This window comes from Tiliqua scincoides, chromosome 1, assembly GCF_035046505.1.
Source record: "Tiliqua scincoides isolate rTilSci1 chromosome 1, rTilSci1.hap2, whole genome shotgun sequence".
NCBI lineage: Eukaryota > Metazoa > Chordata > Lepidosauria > Squamata > Scincidae > Tiliqua > Tiliqua scincoides.
Window position 1 is genome coordinate 216091272 of NC_089821.1, and position 18713 is coordinate 216109984.

The 18713-nt window shown below is 44.0% G+C and overlaps 1 protein-coding gene across 1 annotated transcript in view; it reads right to left on the reverse strand.

Annotated features, from left to right (window-relative positions):
* The window catches only part of SYNE1 (spectrin repeat containing nuclear envelope protein 1), a 314290-nt gene that overhangs the window by 116283 nt on the left and 179294 nt on the right, over positions 1-18713 (reverse strand). Inside the window, 11 exon segments of the mRNA XM_066615722.1 lie at positions 171-290; positions 2669-2770; positions 4604-4813; positions 5278-5433; positions 5623-5754; positions 5988-6140; positions 9939-9952; positions 10372-10471; positions 11967-12098; positions 14792-14983; positions 18254-18427. Of these exon segments, the coding sequence (XP_066471819.1) occupies positions 171-290; positions 2669-2770; positions 4604-4813; positions 5278-5433; positions 5623-5754; positions 5988-6140; positions 9939-9952; positions 10372-10471; positions 11967-12098; positions 14792-14983; positions 18254-18427 (1485 nt within the window).

Sequence of the window (18713 nt, forward strand, 5' to 3'; positions counted from 1 at the left end):
AGGTATAAAAATGAAAAATGAAAAGCTCTGGAATTTTATCAATTTTATTATTTATTTTAAATAAACTACTCCTTATCTACAAACAATACGTTATTTATTAGTTATTAACAGATAATTAACAATCATCCCAGAACAATTTTTAAAAAAATTATTTATCATGGATTCTTTACCTGGAGTTTAGATAACTCTTGCATAGAGGGTTGGTCAATCTGCAGTTTATCTCCACGTTTCTTCAGTTCACTGATTCCAGCATCTAACTCTTTCAGTCCATCTTCTGCTTGTTTTATAGCCTACATAAGAGAGAATGACAATATTTAGCTTCAGTGCTGCTGGAGCCCCGCATGCCGGGCAGTTCAGGATTGGGCTGCCCATCATCTTGCTTATAGTATTGGCAACCTTCAGTCTCGAAAGACTATGGTATCGCGCTCTGAAAGGTGGTTCTGGCACAGCGTCTAGTGTGGCTGAAAAGGCCAATCCGGGAGTGACAATCCCTTCCACACTGGGAGCAAGTGCAGTCTGTCCCTGGTCTGTCTCCCTGGCTATGGGCCTTCCTTCTTTGCCTCTTAGACTCAGACTGTTGGCAAAGTGTCTCTTCGAACTGGGAAAGGCCATGCTGCACAGCCTGCCTCCAAGCGGGCCGCTCAGAGGCCAGGGTTTCCCACTTGTTGAGGTCCATCCCTAAGGCCTTCAGATCCCTCTTGCAGATGTCCTTGTATCGCAGCTGTGGTCTACCTGTAGGGCGCTTTCCTTGCACGAGTTCTCCATAGAGGAGATCCTTTGGGATCCGGCCATCATCCATTCTCACGACATGACCAAGCCAACGCAGGCGTCTCTGTTTCAGCAGTGAATACATGCTAGGGATTCCAGCACGTTCCAGGACTGTGTTGTTTGGAACTTTGTCCTGCCAGGTGATGCCGAGGATGCGTCGGAGGCAGCGCATGTGGAAAGCGCTCAGTTTCCTCTCCTGTTGTGAGCGAAGAGTCCATGACTCGCTGCAGTACAGAAGTGTACTCAGGACGCAAGCTCTGTAGACCTGGATCTTGGTATGTTCCGTCAGCTTCTTGTTGGACCAGACTCTCTTTGTGAGTCTGGAAAACGTGGTAGCTGCTTTACCGATGCGCTTGTTTAGCTCGGTATCGAGAGAAAGAGTGTCGGAGATCGTTGAGCCAAGGTACACAAAGTCATGGACAACCTCCAGTTCATGTGCAGAGATTGTAATGCAGGGAGGTGAGTCCACATCCTGAACCATGACCTGTGTTTTCTTCAGGCTGATTGTCAGTCCAAAATCTTGGCAGACCTTGCTAAAACGATCCATGAGCTGCTGGAGATCTTTGGCAGAGTGGGTAGTGACAGCTGCATCGTCGGCAAAGAGGAAGTCATGCAGACATTTCAGCTGGACTTTGGATTTTGCTCTCAGTCTGGAGAGGTTGAAGAGCTTTCCGTCTGATCTGGTCCGGAGATAGATGCCTTCTGTTGCAGTTCCAAAGGCCTGCTTTGGAACTTTTCTTCTTGCTTATACATTTCAGTTAAAATCCACCATCAGCTTTTGGTTAATGAGGCCATTAGACACAACAGGAACTTTGATGTAAAATTCAGCTCATAATTTGACACTGAGAAAGTTGACAGGGTTAAATCATGTACAGGACCAACTGTGGGTGATGAATATATGCTTCCAAACATTCCTGAACTATTCTTGGAAAGGTCTGTATTTTCAATTTCTATATAAATGAGACAATCTTTCAAGGACAAGTATTGCTTATCCATACAAAGAATACAGGTAGGTAATGCCTGCACATTGGACAGTACTTGATATATAATTAAATGATAACCAGCCTATTCTCCTTCCAATACTAAGGCCACAATCCTATACATGCTTTCCTATACATGAGAGCAGCCCCACTGAATGTATGGAGACTTACAGCAAAATCCTGAGCTGTCTGGCATGTGGGGCTGCTGTGGCGCTGAAACTGGCTGCTGTGGCATCCTAAGCAACTGGCAGCAACTGTTACCCTGCACATGCCTGATCTCATCTGATCTTGGAAGCTAAGCAGGGTCAGGCCTGGTTAGTACTTGGATGGGAGACTGCTTGGCAATACCGGGTGCTGTAGGCTTATATCATAGTCTTTCGAGACTGAAGGTTGCCAACCAACGAAGCACACTGGGCAGCTGCTGGCAGCTCTTTGAGGGAAGAGGCCTTTTATCCCCTTCCCCTGAGTAAGGGAAATAGCTCTGCAATGGGGCTACACAATTCTGTGGTGGCTCTTCAGTCACCACAGAATCAAAGAGTTCCATGTCGGGCCGTGCGGCCTGACACAGGGCTCTGGATCCAGTGGAGCTAAGCTCCTCTGGTCCCACTCCCTTCCCCTGTCATGCTTCCTCCCCACCCTCCCCTAACCCTGGAATGCCTCCTCCCTGCCTCTCCCACGCCCTCACTCACATCTCTGCTATTTGGTGATCCAAGGGCCCAGTGCTGGAGCTGGCCCAGCATGAGCTTGCACTGGGCTAGCTCCGGCACTGGGTCTGTGGTAAGGCTCGCAAATTTGCCTTATGGCACGTTTGTGACAGTGCGTGCTGGCAGTGAGCAGGCACACGAAGCTCAGGATTGGGCCCTTACGTCTGTATAGAGATGCATAGGATCACATTGTTACTGAAGGAAATATCACAGCACCTGCATTTGTTCTGTCTCAGGGCGCTCTACAGCTTCAGCTAGTTTCTGCAGCGTGATATACTTGTTATCAGCCAATGATGTAAACATCCGTTTTAGGTCATTCTGCCAGTGACAAAAAAAAAAAATATTGTGAGATTGTAAAATGCCAATAAACAAACTGAATAATTCAGAGCAATCAAGCATCACCTTTTGTCAGTGGTGGCTTCTGAAGCAGTTCACTGAAGCTGAAAAGGTTCCTACTACTGCTGAGTGGAGTGTGAGCAGGAGGGTGAGCTGACCCCCTTTATCAGAGGCTTTTGCAAAGCAGAAGCAGAGATGTGGGGCTGCTCGCTTAGCACTGTGCAGGCATGCTGATACTGTGGCTAGAAGTATCCAGTTCAGATAAAGGCTACAATATCAACCATCTGCACTGGACACTGGTAGGTACTCAGCGGCCACACACCTGTACAGAACTGAGCTAATAGCCCTCCTGTCTCTGCTGCCACCTCATGACACCCTCTGATAAGGGCATCAATCCCCCTCGCATTAGACCAGGGGTGTACAAACTTTTTGGCAGGAGGGCCACATCATCTCTCTGACACTATGTCAGGGGCCAGGAAAAAAAGAATTAATTTACATTTCAAATTTCAATAAATTTACATAAATGAATATATTAGAGGTGGAACTGATATGAATGAATGAAGGTCTTGCAATAGCTCAAAGCCTATAAAAGGCCTTGCACAAAGCAAGGCCGGCCTTTCCTTCGCTGCAGCTGCCGCATCACAGATGTAAAACAGCAAGCAGTGGAGGCAGCTCTCATTCCACAGCTCATGTGAGAGGTCAAACAGTCTGAGAGCAGTTGTGTCAGGCCAGTGTGGGCTCCAGCAAGTCTCCAGAGTGCCAAAGGCTCAGTGGAGACTGGGGGCTCCCTGCGGGCTGGACTGGGAGACCTCGAGAGCAGCAAGTGGCCCCCAGGCTGGGGTTTGGGCACCAATGCCTTAGATCATCATGGAGAGGGAGAAGCTTGTTTTAATCCATGACATCTGTAGACTGCATGTTTCTCCAAAGAGCGGAGGAAGGCATCCTATTTTACCCCCCACAATCCTCCAACCACTATGTAATACTATACAATCAGGCTTAAGTTGTTGCTTCCCACAGTACATCATCTGAAATAACTTTTGTTAATACAAACACTACCATACATGTCTTTACTGCTGCTGTCTTCCTTACACAGGATACATGAGTTCTGATTTTTGCTAAAGGCAGATACAAATCACTACTGCTGTTTATATTTTCAGAAAGAGAGTATCCACTGCTGCTCTGTCCCAGTATATCTTGGTGCAACTTGTTGTCTTTAACGGAGGCTTTATAAGGGCTTTGAAAGGGACCACAGTCCAGTGATAGCACACATGCTCAGCTTGCAGGAATATCCAGGTTCTATCCACGACATCCCCAGGTAGGGCTGGGAAAGACCCCTGTCTGAAACCTGGAGAGCTGCTACTAGTTAGTGTTGATGGTACTGAGGTACATGGACCAATAGTCTGGGTTAGTATAAGGCAGCTTCTTATGCCCCTGTGCACAGGCCAAAATCTAACCTACGAAGCCTTCAGATAACATCCTAAATATTAAGAGTGTAACATATTGCAGACAGAAGGCCTATCATGCCCTCGACTAGCAATATCTTTTCTTACCCATCTCCATTTAATGTCAAGCATGAGGAAACTCCCAAGTCAGGCTACTGCTTCTTTTCAGAAAAAAAATTCCAGACAATCTCAATGTGCTTCTACTTTTTTTTTTTTAAGTAGGTTATTGTATGTAATTGTTTTCACTAAAATACTGCAGCATAAACTTCAAATTGCATGACAGCATTTAAAGCAACAGTATGGGGATGCTTATCTTCCAAAGCAAAATATTAAAGTGAAAAATAAGAGCAGTCACTAAGACGCTGAATTTCACCTGAAAACTCAGTATATGCTGGAGTCTCTCTTTCATCTGTTGGCACCTTTGGTTTACTAGCGACTTGAGTAATTTTAGTCTCCTCAGCAAACAATCCAAAGTGTCATCAATAACATCTCTGTTATCAGCCTTCTCAGGAAACATTTGAGAAAACAAATGCTTGTTCTTATCCATTTTTTCTGTCATCTCTTTGATATCTCTAGCAAGAGCCTGGAGTACAAGCAGATAAAACAAAATGTATTTGTAAAATGGGGTAATTTCAAAAACACACGCCTCATAAATCACCACCACCACAACAGCCAGTTATTACCTACAAGCTATGAGTCAACACTAGGGAAGTGATAAGTGTGAGGATCTTAGGACATGCTGCAATATATGATTGAATGGCTATGTGTATTGCTTAATACACTGTAGCCTTATTTTAACCTAGGTACCTTGTCATTTGTGTTTATTGGGGAGGGGTATGTTGGTAATTGGTTTTGACTGCAACAGAGGTGTCCTTGCCTAAGATTTGTAAATGATATAGTTCTTAATATATGAGAGATGCATCAAAGTTATACCTGTCATTCCCACTGGTAATATCAAATTTAAATCCAGTTTCATGTTCAATATATCCTCATGTTTCAATAAATGAAAAAGACGACATTATTTTATAGTTTTAAGAACCCACTTACTTCTTGGTTATAGAGGCAAATTTCAGTCACTTCAGGTAACAGGGCTGTAGCAACAAACAGACGTTCTTCAACACTATCTAACCAGGATGAGGTAGCTGAAACCCCACTGTACAATTTCTGTTCAAAGTGCAGGCTTTCCCTCTGTGCACTTCCAGTCTGAATAAATGCATCCAAAAGGAAAGAGACAAGCCTGTCAGTGTTGTTATAGATTCAGAAAGAGATAATTTTATTACAGTTTTACAATTTTACTGAACTACCAGGGGATCATGGAAAGGACTCCTCATCTTAAACACATGAGAATGTGGTCAGCTTACAAAGACATCACATGAAGTCAAAATTCTCTACCTGAGAAGAAACTTCCTCAAAAGCCTCATTCAAACCAACTAATAAGGATGTAACTGATGGTTTATCTTGCTCTTGTCCTTCTCCTTTGTACAGTGGCATCCCAGATATAAGTCTGTTTGGTCTACTGTAAACCTGTTAGGGGGAAAAAAAAATGAGAGGATTTCTGACATCATCCAACATGCAAATAGTAGTAGATAATTTTATTTTCCTTTTATAGTTAGTAGGGCTCCAGCTTAGACTACTTTCTTTTTAAAACTATATTCTAAGTAAAATATTTCACTGTGTTGCATTTTTGCTGTTTTCTTTTCATAATAAAGAGTGCCAAAAATAACTATGGAATTAAAAAACAAAACAAAAAAACTTACTGGCTGTTCCTGTTCTTGTTCAAGAGCATTGTGCAGCAGTCTGTGTTTCATGCTGAATTCTTGATTAAGGCTTTCCCACTTCATTTTCATTTGATCTTCAGCTGATGGTTTCTCTCCTTCTAAGCCCAGCTCCTGAGACAGTACATCTGGCTTCTTGCTGTGATAGGAAAAGCAAATATGAATTATCAATACTTAAACTGCAATAATTTGGGGACATTCATTGCCCTACTGAAGGCATTAACATTCTGCAAAGATTATAAACATTCCCACAACTGAGTGGGCAATATCCTAGTTGCATGGGGCAGTTCTATAAGTTATTGCAATCATAACAACTGCAGTGGATATTTGGACGTACCAGTTCTCACGCAACAGGATCCACTTAATGAAAACACTCACATTGGACAACTTCCTATTAGCACCAATCAGAAAGGTTTTGTTTGTTTTGTGAACTGGATATAAGAATTACATTAAAATGTAAAGTGACCTACAATAGTTAATTACTAAAATGATAAAACCTCATAACTGATTGAAAAAAGAGAACAATATTGACTGGGAAATTAAAAACAAGCGATTCACTATGATTTTTGAGACTAAATTACTAAATTACTAAAAATAATAACAACAATTCTAAATAAAGCTTACAAAATTCTTGTTTTGTGGTGATATTGGAAATATTAATATATATTACTACAATTTGGTTTAATTATACAGGTGGAGCCTATTTATCCGCGTTAGTTCCATTCCGTGACTCAGCACAATTAACAAAAAATGCATTGTGCTAAACAAACAACAACAACAACAACAGGTATTTATATACCGCCTTTCTTGGTCTTTATTCAAGACTTTATTCAAGGCGGTTTACATAGGCAGGCTTTATTTAAATCCCTTATTAAATAGGGATTTTTACAATTTGAAAGAAGGTTCTTTCTTTCAAGAACCACTACATTCAAGGTGTTTCATTCTGATCTGGCTTCACATTCTGGCCTCCATCCTCCCATGCTCAGAGCAGATGGAATAGCTCGGCTTCAGCTTGTCAGCTGCTTCAAGGTCGCACGGTGCCGGTGGCCTCGAACTGGCGACCTTGTGGATGTTATCTTCAGGCAGAGGGAGGCTCTACCCTCTAGACCAGACCTCCTGCTAAATTCCATAGAGTTACTCTGCTGCCTGACACTTCTAGATGGAAGGAAACTAAGGTAGCTGTTATCAATCCCCTCCCCTCCGCTCCGTACTCAGCCCTCCCATTGCCAGCTGCCCTGCTTCTTTCACATGGGATGCGGATCTTTTAAGAGTCCAGGCCTATGTGTTTCTACTCAGAAGTAAGCCCCATTGTAGTCAATGGGGTTTACTCCCAGGAAAGTGTGGAGAGGATTGTAGGCTAAATCTCATGCTTTGCTTGGTGGGAAGGCTTGCTTGTGTCGGTGATTGCCTGCACCATCTTCGGGGGGGGCGGGGAATTCAGCAAACATGCCCTGGGTTATTTAAAGCAATTCTCACCATCTTGGGGGGGGTGGTGGTTGCTTGGGTCGTAATTGCCTGCACCATCTCAGTGGGGGGGGGGGGTTGCTTGTGTCGGTGATTGCCTGCACCATGGGGTGTGGGGGGATTCGGCAAACACTCCTGTCAGGGGCTCACTGCCTGGCCAGCCCCTGCCTTACCTGGAGGTGTGGGGGGGCGGAGGACAGGCGAGGGAGACCTATGGGAGACAGAGAGCAGACCCCACCAGTTGCCCCTGCAGGCTGCCAGGGCTGGCGGGGAGCCGTGGGTGGGAGGAGGAGCAGCCCCCAGAGAGGCACTCCTCCCCCAAGTGCAGGGGTGCCAGGGGACGGATGAGGGAGAGCCCTGGCCGGCAGTGGGCGCAAACCCCCGGCAACCCCTGCAGACGACCAAGCACTGCAGGGAGCTGGGGGCGGGGGGAAGAGCAACCCCTTGGGAGGCGCCCCGCCCCCCTGCCCGCAGCAACGTGGGTGGCGTGGCTCCAGTGATGGTCTCACCTGTGGCCGGCTGCCCAGGAGGCGGGGAAGGGAGCCCTGCGGTTGGGTCCGGTGGGGGAGGACAAGCGGGGAAGCACACCGGCCCGCAAGCAGTGCCCCCAGGGAGGGCACCTCCCCCCGTGGATGCCGCCGGGTCTTCTTTCCCTACGGAGGGGGGCTCAGCCAGGCGCAGGGCGGCGGGGAGACAGGCGGGGAGGAGGAGCAAGAGGCAGGCTGGGGCGCAGCACCGCTCAGCTGGCAAGCAAGCCTCCCGCAGACTCAGACAGCAGGGCGGCATTGGCTCCAGGACCAGGTGCCCGGGCTGACTGGGTGAGTGGGGTGGAGCCAGGAACTCCATAAAGGCCGGGGAGGCCAATGATGAGGAGGAAGCCAGGCAAGGCTAACAGCCAGGAGGAAGGCTGCATGCCCGTGAGACCCAGGCTACCTTAGAAGCCAAAGAAGGGGACCAAAGAAGGGGACCTGGGGCCACTCAGCCTCACCCCAGGGACCTGCCACAGAGTGAGTCTGAACCCCTTTTTGGCCAGAGGACCCTCAACCCCCTCCCCAGGATCTAACAACTCCCTGGGTTTTTTACAGCAATCCCCTGTTGCTACCACACCTGCCCCTGTGTGTGTGTGAGAGAGAGAGAGACAGGGAGAGTAAGCTCCACCTTGTTGCGCATGTTCTGGCTACAGAGGTTTTCCGCTCCTCCTTCCGCTCCTCAGCCTCTTTGCAGGCTCAGGAGCTCCAGGAATGTTACTGTTCCTTGCAAGGGGAACCTCTTCCAGGGCTATTTCCCTGCCTGGGCAAGGTGGAGCCTTTTTGCAGTGTTTTGGGCTGCCTGGAAAAGGATAGAGATGCCAGCACAGGGCAAAGGAGGCAAAGGTGTGTGTGACTTTCTGTACCCTCACCCCATTCTAGTTGAGACAAATCTGCAGATAAAAAATCCGTGGATAAATAGGCTGCACCTGTATATGCATTTAACAAACTAGAATAAGAGCAATATCTCTAAATATTTGATTTATCTAAGCAAGAAGAAAACTCCGTAATAGCTTTTTTTAGAATTCAACTATTATTTAATATAGTGCATCAAAAATGTAAGGCAAAATTGAGCACTTCATGAGCAGTAGATAGCTTACTTTTCCTAAAGAGAGGATCCCCATGGCTGCTGTATACATAGTCTGAAGGACCCTTAACTGTAAATGAATATACCTCTGTCATTGCCATCTGCACCTCCCTGTGGTGGTGGGGGACCCCAAGGAGCTAGTGAAACTCACTGACATAGCAGCCTATACATATCCTGTGCATTTACAACTACTTTGTTAGGCCCAATAGCAGAAGAAAAGAAAAAGGGGAGGGGCTGGCCTTCCTCCCCAGGTTAACTTCACCCCATTCTCTTCAGCACCCTTCTCTTGGTGCAACTTTCCTGGTGTTCTAAGTGCAGGCTCTCCTCCTTTTATACAGGCCAGGGTAAGACTTCCTAGGGTATACCCAACACCACCATAGGTACCACTAGCTTGGGCCAGTTTTCCTTGAGACAGGCCCTGGATCCCACAGCAAACCACTCTGGCTGCTCCTCCAGGTGGACAAATACCAAGCTGGAGTGCAGATGTGCCTTCTGTGACTCTTTGGCCAGATATCTATTGTCAGGCTGCCTCCATCTCCAAAGCTTCCTGCATAATCTTCTCTTCCTTTCTCTTCTTGTGCACTGGTAGCCATGACTCCTCCATGTTGTGTCAATCTCCTCCTGGGATCTATATTCCTCCTCTGGCTTTACCCTTATCTCTTGCTTCTTCCTCCCCCCTCACTTCCTCCCTTATTCTTTCTACTCTTTCTCCTTTGTCCTCTCCTCTCACTTCTTCCTCTTCACTCTGCTGCCATGGACCAGACCTAGCTCCACCCTCCTGTGGCCAGCTGCTGCCTGACCATCTGCCTATCTGACCATATGCCCGACAGCCAGGAGCAGATGAGTTGTGGTGACATCACCAGCCACTGCTCAGCTACCCACCTGATTGGCAGGACCATGGCTTCTCCCAAGTGACTAGTCATGCAGGGGCTCACAGCCTCTTTCTAACAATGCCCACTTCTGGCAATTACATTTACCTTTTTCCCGGGAATTTCTTTATGAAAATATATTTAGACAAAAAACACACTGCTCTGATCTGGCTTGCAGTAGGCAAAATAACGAACACTTTCTGGTGTTTATTTCAAATGAAAACTACATTGTTTTAAAAAATATTTTGTTTTATGCAAAACACAAAGATCACAATAATGTGATCATGTGTAATTACAATAATGTGTAACATGTGTAATCATGTTTTTGTAAGCATACAAAAACATGATAAAGTAGGAGAAAGCAGGACAATTTAGCAATCTCTATCGAATAAAAACATTTATGAAACTGTACCTAGGACAAAGGTTCTCCGGAGCAGAGTGCTGGATTAGAATTTCCTCTCCACGGCTTGCCACTGACCGAAGAAGGTCCTTTTGCTCAGCTAGCTCTTTCTCTAATTCCTAATAGAAACCCAAACACAAATAATTTATAGCAATATACTACTACCTACTTATGAATAACTGGCATGTGTAAAGTGTGTGATAGGCACTACTTTTGATTTTGTTCTTCTCACAGGTAAACAGGTAGATTAGAGAGTGATGCTTCTTGCTTCTTTGTTTCCCCACTTCTTGTAAGGTGCCTTACTTAACCATTTAAAAAAGTAGATCTAACCTAATCTTCAGTGTACTAACCCCTTAAATACTCACAATAAGGGCCAAACAACATAAGTTGCAGAGATCTGTGATTGGCTCTCCCAACTTTTTTCAGGATTTAAAAGTTATTTTAGTCCTGGAGTGTGTGCGTCTGTGAGCATGTGTAGGGGTGGGGGGACGGGAGGATAGAAAACCAATTCTATCTTAGCGTAGGGAAACTTCCAGAAGGGAAGAGATAGGTCTGACTCTGTCTACCTGTCAGAGACTTCAACAACTAACCTGACTGTACTTGGCTTCCAACCAGCCACAAGAAACTCTTTTTATCCTGTGAAATGCAGAAGACACTGGCTAGACTGAAATTTTTGGAAGCCCTTAATTAAAGCAATGTTGCTGTTAGCAGAGTTCCAAAAAAGAAAACTCAAAATGAAGCACTATACATGATAAGTTTCAAAGCATTCGTGTTCATCAAACATTCTTCATTTGCGTTATTTATTGTAAAGCATGCTGAGTCTATGAGAAAAGCAAGGTACAGTTAGTTCTTGATATCCACGGGGGGGGGGTGTCTGTTCCCAGACCCCTATTGGCAAAACTTGTGGATAACTGAATCTGGGTTGGAGCCATCAGAGGACCTCTTGATGCAATTGGAAGGGCCTCCTGATTATATCCAGAAATGTTCTAAGCCATGGTGAGGCCATGCTTCTGAAGGCCTGCCAGAGCCTTCTAAGATGTGCTTCTGGCTTTTCGCTAAACCGGATGTGCATTTCAGAAGGCTCTGGCAGGCCTTCTGAGGCACGGGGAAATTGCGTGTGGCCTCCCCACACCTCAGAAGGCCTCCCTCCCGATGCTACTGGAAGACTCTTCTAGTCATATCCAGGAGGTACAATAAGGCCCTCCTGACCTATGTTGAGTCAAATTCGTGGGACCCAAACCTGCAGAGGAGGGCTGATCTATGTAAATCTCCCAAATAATTACATTGGTATCACTGGCACTTCTACAGGCTGTTCTCTCTGAACATGTAGGTGCAGCGAGACTGCACGGTTGAGATTTTTTACATCTCAATTTAATGCAAAGCAATTTAATGCTAGAAAAAGCATTTTTTTTCTGTTTCCAGCAAAAAAAAACCATGGAAGATTCTGGTTTTGTATGAAAATAAAGACCATGATGGGATACAGAGTTAGATTAAATCGATAGACCACGTGCCCAGTCCTGAACATGTTCTTATGAAGACAAATGCAGTTCAAGTAAGTGGCTCATAAGTGCATCAAAGCAAGGTCGGAATTTCTAGGAAGCTCAGCACACTCACTTTCTGTCTCTGTAGGCTGCTTTGCTGTTGCTGTGAACGGGTCGTCCGTGCCTGCGCCAACCATTCTTGAACACTGGGGCTTTGAGAGGTAACCAGGTCTGATTCACACTCCTCCTTTTCCTGCAATACTCCCTGCTTCGAATTGAAGGAGAGAAAATGAAAATGAAAAAATGAATTTAGGGAACAGCATTGCCATTTGGGGGGTCTGAAGCCTTAGTTGGTTTTAAACTGATGATTCAGGCCCAAAGTCTGATTTAAAATTGATTCCAGGCATGTAAGAACAGATTACCTACGTGTGGTTGGTCTGTGGAACTCTTTGCCACAGGATGTGGTGATGGCGACTGGCCTGGACACCTTTAAAAGGGGATTGGACAAGTTTCTGGAGGAAAAATCCATTACGGGGTACAAGCCATGATGTGTATGCGCAACCTCCTGATTTTAGAAATGGGTTATGTCAGAATGCCAGATGCAAGGGAGGGCACCAGGATGCAGGTATCTTGTTATCTGGTGTGCTCCTTGGGGCATTTGGTGGGCCGCTGTGAGATACAGGAAGCTGGACTAGATGGTCCTATGGCCTGATCCAGGGGGGCTGTTCTTATGTTCTTATTTAAATTCTCAGTTGCTATGCATAAGCTTTAGGATGGTGTGACCTGGTTTAAATAATATAATGGCTATATTGAATGCTGCATGGGTCACGTGTTTTTAAGGGGCCGTTATCACGTCTAAATCAAGCCGAAACTGCTATTAAGAATTATAAACATTGTGTTTCAGAAACACACAGTGTACACAAAAACTCCTACAGACTTTGCTTATAATCCCTAACAGCACTTTAGGCTTCATTTAAATGTGATGAGATGACACTGACACACAGTACTGTTTCATGAGTACAAAGCTTCGTTCGTCAACCCACAAGTACTGCTCAAGTCAGCGGTCATTAGGCCCTGGATAATTCCTTCTACCTATATCATGCAAGAATTATATGTAAGAGGGGAATCACACACCTAGAACGACATAAAGCTCCAGACTGCTAACACAGGAAGTTACAAGTAGGGAGAGAACAGAAGAGATGGGTGCTGCTGCTGCTTCTATCTGTGGTCTGACTACTCTTTCACATTCAGACACTTCCTGTTCTGAAATAAATTAGTTGGCAGCTGAAGCTGTATGCAGAAACCTATGCTGATACCACCAAAGGCTATGATCCGCTACGAAAATATTTCTTCCAATAAATTTAGACAGTGCTCTGGGGTAGAGTCTGCCAATATTTTATTAAAGAAAATAAAACTATTTTAAAATCATTAAAGAAAAAAAAACCAAACATTTGTCAAAACAAATAAGCAAATTATATATGCAAGTACAATGTTATAATTATATTTCAGACTACATTTGCATTCTTCATGCTTGAAGAGTTTTACACTGTGAAAGTGAAACAATATTTTTCTTTTCAAATGATTTGGACTCCACAATGCCAACAAATTCTAACATTTTGTGTTTATGGTTAATAGAAGTGTATGCCATGGATGATTTTCAGTCTATTAGATCCAATTTATTAACTGTAACAGAAGTATTTTCTGCCACAGTGAACAAATTAAATCTACAAGATAAAAATCCTGGGTACGCATTCATTGAATTGAAATACAACATTTACGTAGTATTTGTAAAATGTTTTATTTACATAGTATTAGTAAAATGTGTTTACATTTACATATGTAAAATGTTTTCACATAGTAAAGCTTTTATCTAAATGTGAACAGGACAGACCAGCCTCAGATGTTGTCTCAGAGAATGTTTTATGCATATGTATCAAACAGGAGAAAAATTTCCAGAGGTAAGATACAACGTAGTGTGGACTTGTGCTTGGTTCTTGCTTGTTCCACACTAATGTAGCCCAAAAAAATTAACCTATTAATTCAGTATTAAGGCCTGATCTAAAGAGCTTCTTTCTGTGGGCAAAGCTCTGCATAAGCATTTCTGAGTTCCCTGCTTACTGCTGCAGACAACAAAACCACTTTTGAAACCAGAGGCAGCTTCAGTAACATCCGCTCATGGTTGGTGAGAAACTGCAGTTAGGAAAAAATGTATGAAACCTCAGGGCATGAGTGTAAGCTCATGCACATGCCCCCAAAAGGGATTGTCTGGATTATGTTCACAATTATACATGTGATAAAGATTGAAAACCTTTTATCAAAGCCCTCAAATTGTATATGTCTGAATAGTACTATCTAAAATCAATCCAGTGAAATAAATTTACAACTGGAAGCTGGTTTCTCCTCACAGATCACTTACCAACTAAACAAAGAGAGGTTTGTAAGAGAGAGAGGGAGAGAGAAAAAAATTACCTGCCTTTTCCTCCATCAAGCAGATAAGACAATTTAATGAACAGATTACAGTTAACCAGAATTTGATGTTTCGTTTTATAATATTTTTTAGCTTAGACCACAATACATCAGGATCTAAACACAAATAAATAAAACTGTCCCTAAGTTCAAGTAATTAAAATGTTCAAAAATGGGAAAGAAGAAAAAAAAAGAAAAAAAAAGAAATGAAGGGTGAAATACACTTAGGTTTCCCCAGCTCACATCTTTCTAGTATCAAATAATGCATTGCTGCTTTGTAACGAATGATGGTAAAAAAGCCAAATAAAGTGATAATTAGTGAATAATTATAACTTGGCAGGGCAATTTTGGTTAAATTACATTTTTAACAACTAGAATTATAGCAATGGCAGTGCCTTTCCTCCCTTGAGTTTACCCCAACCCCCATGCTACAGCGGGGAAAAAATGTAAACCCAACTCCCTCTTTAAAACCCATTAGGAAGAGCTCCTTACTTGGATGTTGATCTGCTTGTCATGGAGAACTCTCTGCAACTCCAGAAGGCTTCCCTTTAATGTTCTCAGTTTGATTGCTAGTTGCTCAGCCTCATCCTTGGTGTGAGCTTTTCCTTCCATGAGAAGGTTTTCATTGTGTACTGAGAGCTCAGACAAAGCCACCACCTTCTGCTCAATTTCCACAAGCATGTTCTGAAGCAGCAAAAACAAGGAGGCAAATTCATACATCTTGCAGCGTCCACCTTATTTCCAAGCAGGGAAACCAGGGGCCTACCTTCCAGACTATGAACAAGCCAGATTTGCATTGCTTCGCTCTCTAGTATTCTCCAGAGTCTTCAGAAAAGTACTTCCAATATTTTGCATTTCCCAAACTTCTGCCTTTTACTTGTACTTACAAAAACCATCTACAGTATCAAGAGTTTGCTTGTTTGAAAGCAAAGATGTTTTAGTAACACAGACATGTTTTTACATTTCAGTAATGCTCAGATGCTTCAGTGCTATTCCATTCTTTTAGTACAGCAATAGCCAGAATCAGTGACAATCCTGGAAAATGACAATCAATAGATCATTTACAACTACGGCTGCTCTTTTCTTCTTCTTTTGCCACTTCTGCCTGCTATATTCACGGAGATCGCTTTCTCTGTCCTTCTCTACCTTACCTCCCGTCATTGCTCTGGTTGTATTGATAAGCTTCTCGCCTCACTGTGGATCTTTCTGATTGGTGCATAATGGTCCTAAGATCCTTCACTTAATCTTCTTTCGTCTAGAGAGCGACTTAAAGTGACAAATCTCTGGCATGTTTATTTTGAAATGCAGATAAGTACTTCTACACAATTCAGAAAAGGTGGCAAGTCAGACTATAGAAAGTTTAAAAAAAATTAATATATTTTCCCACAGCAATATAGTCTGATGACATAAACATAAATTGGAGGGACAGAATTTATAACCTGAAGGCGTTACAAAAAGAGTTATGCTTTAAACTGACAAGTTAATCTATTATGAGATTTCCAATATAAAGTAGAATAGTTGTTTTTACTATGTTTCAGTAGAAACATTACTGCTATAACTGATTTAGGACAGGATATAATAACATAAGAACAGCCCCACTGGATCAGGCCATAGGCCCATCTAGTCCAGCTTCCTGTATCTCACAGCGGCCCACCAAATGCCCCAGGGAGCACACCAGATAACAAGAGACCTCATCCTGCTGCCCTCCCTTGCATCTGGCATTCTGACATAACCCATTTCTAAAATCAGGAGGTTGCACATACACATCATGGCTTGTACCCCATAATGGATTTTTCCTCCAGAAACTTGTCCAATCTCCTTTTAAAGGCATCCAGGCCAGATGCCGTCACCACATCCTGCGGCAAGGAGTTCCACAGACCAACCACACGCTGAGTAAAGCAATATTCTCTTTTGTCTGTCCTAACCCTCCCAACACTCAATTTTAGTGGATGTTCCCCGGTTCTTGTGTTATGTGAGAGTGTAATGAGCATCTCTTTATCCACGTTATCCATTCCCATTTAGCCCAATCCTGAGCTGCCCGGGGTGCATGACTGCAATGGCACAAAAAATGGCTGCTGCTGCATCCTGCATACACCGGTGGCTCCTCAAGAGAAGGGGACTTTTGATTACTTCGGCGGTAATCAAGAGCCTCTGTGTAAGGTGGCAAGCCCAACACGGAGGCTCTGGATCCAGTGCAGCGTCACCCCACTGGCCCCGCTTCCTTCCCTCCCCGCTCCCTCCCCCCGCATGCCTTCCCCCTGCCCTCTCCCTGCTTTCCGCCTTCCCGTAACACCTCCTCCCTGTCCTCCGCCTGCCTCCCCACTCCCTGGAACGCCTCCTCCCTGCCTCCCCCTATGTCCCCGCTTACCTCTCCACTGATCAGCGGTCTGTGCAACAGCTGAGCAGCAGAGGTCGGGCGTCTGCCCAATGGTAGGGCCTGTAAACGTGCCTTATAGCACATTTGCGACAGTGTGCACCGGAGATGAGCTGGCGTACCAAACCCAGGATTGGGCTCTAGAACTGTACAGTGAAGGCTTAAAATGAAATTGAACAGACAGAACAAGCATAGTTTTAGGGAGGCTTGAAGTCTATAAGAACATGGTATATTGCTCATGGCTCTTTTTGCATTAACATTCAGACTTATGCCTCATTTTCACCATATAAATCAATAACAGATTTTTTAAATCTTTTTTTTTTTAACCTAATGATTTCTCTATATTTCTTTACTGTACACTTACAGCACAATCCTAACCCCCCACCATGAGCCGGCCCAGGTCCCTTGCACTGGCTCCTGAGTGCTGGAAAAGTGCCATAAAGCACACCTGCAACTACTAGGCCAGTGAACAAATATGCGATGGCCTAGCAGTGCCAGACCTGTGCCGGGAGAGGCTACGTTTATGCTGGCCCTGGCAGGCTAGAAAAGGGGCTGGTGATGGGAGGGGTGGGGATGTGGTGTTTTTGGATGGGGGAGGGTGGCCCGGGAGGTGGATTGGGCCTGGGGGTGGGATGGGACTGGCCATGGCAGCGCAGTTGAATCCTAACTCCTCTCTCAGCCCAACCAGCGTTATATGAGCCGCTCAGATTTGTGCCTGCGAAATTTTGGGCACTTATCTGAGTAGTTCCATAGGGCTAGCTGGTGCATAACACGGGGTATGGAGAATAAAATCTCCTTCCTTGGAGTTGTGCACAAGCATGCACCTACCTTGTGCTGGATTCAGCATAGGCCAGTTGGCCTGCCCATTCCAGTGAAAGTTAGGATTGAGCCCTTAATGGCTGGCATTTGCTTTGATTTGAAGGCTTAGTTGCCCAATATTTTGGGAACTTTTTTCCTCCCACACATTGTTTGGACAACTGTTATATTACCTAATCATTTCTTTAAACTGAATACCCCAGTATGTACAGTACTATAAAAGGAAGGTCTGAAGAGATTTACCCTACTCACCACCCCCTTAATCTAATCAGATATTAGATCAAAATGGAAAACTCAAAGTACTTTCTGTTAATTAAAATATATACAGAAGTCCATATACTATATCTTTCAACTGCATGCAGCTTTCAGAAAACTTGCCAAAACTTTAGAAAAGTGTACTGCATGCATTTCAAATTATAGTATGGGGTTGTAAAAAATGAACAAAATAATGTGATCACAAAACCATAATTCCTATGATTAAAATATTTAGACTGCGTCTAATTTGCTTGCAACAAGTAACTGGCATGTAACGGTTGGTTTAGAAGTTGCTCAGTTCATATGCAGGCTGTGGAAAAGCTTCCAAAGATATTCAGTGGAAGTAAACAGCTTTTAAATTTTTTATTTGACATGAGTAGCGTTAACTTGACTATGGATACACCTACAGTCTGAATATGAGGTGGACAGTATCTAAACCTGTCCTCCTATAAAACATAAATATATCTGATCGCAAAAGAAGCAATCTTTAGAAATCATGATTATTTCACCTGGCAATCAACCAGCTGAGAATCCATGTCCATAGGTTCCTCAGCAGTAACTAAAGTGGTGTCCAACGTGGCTTTTGTATTCAGGAGCCAGTGATCAAGTTCATCTGCTTCACAGCGATATCTTTGCAGAGTTTGCTCTTGTCGCTGTTCTTCTAGTTGCTCATTGAGTTTCTCCTAGTAATAAGATATTGAAAGACATCAGAAGAAGGAAATCTGTCAGGGAGATGGTTGGAACTTAAGATAATGAGGGAATAAAAGTGAAGCTGAAAGAAGATATGGAGGGCGGAGAGGCTAACATTATATTGTGTTTATACAAAGCAATAGTGTGGACACATTTGAACAGTACAGTTTTGGGCACCACACTGCATGAAGGATATTGCAGAGATGGAAAAGGTACAAAAGAAGGCAACCAAAATGATCAGAGGGCTGCATCATCTTCTTACAAGGAAAGGTTACAACA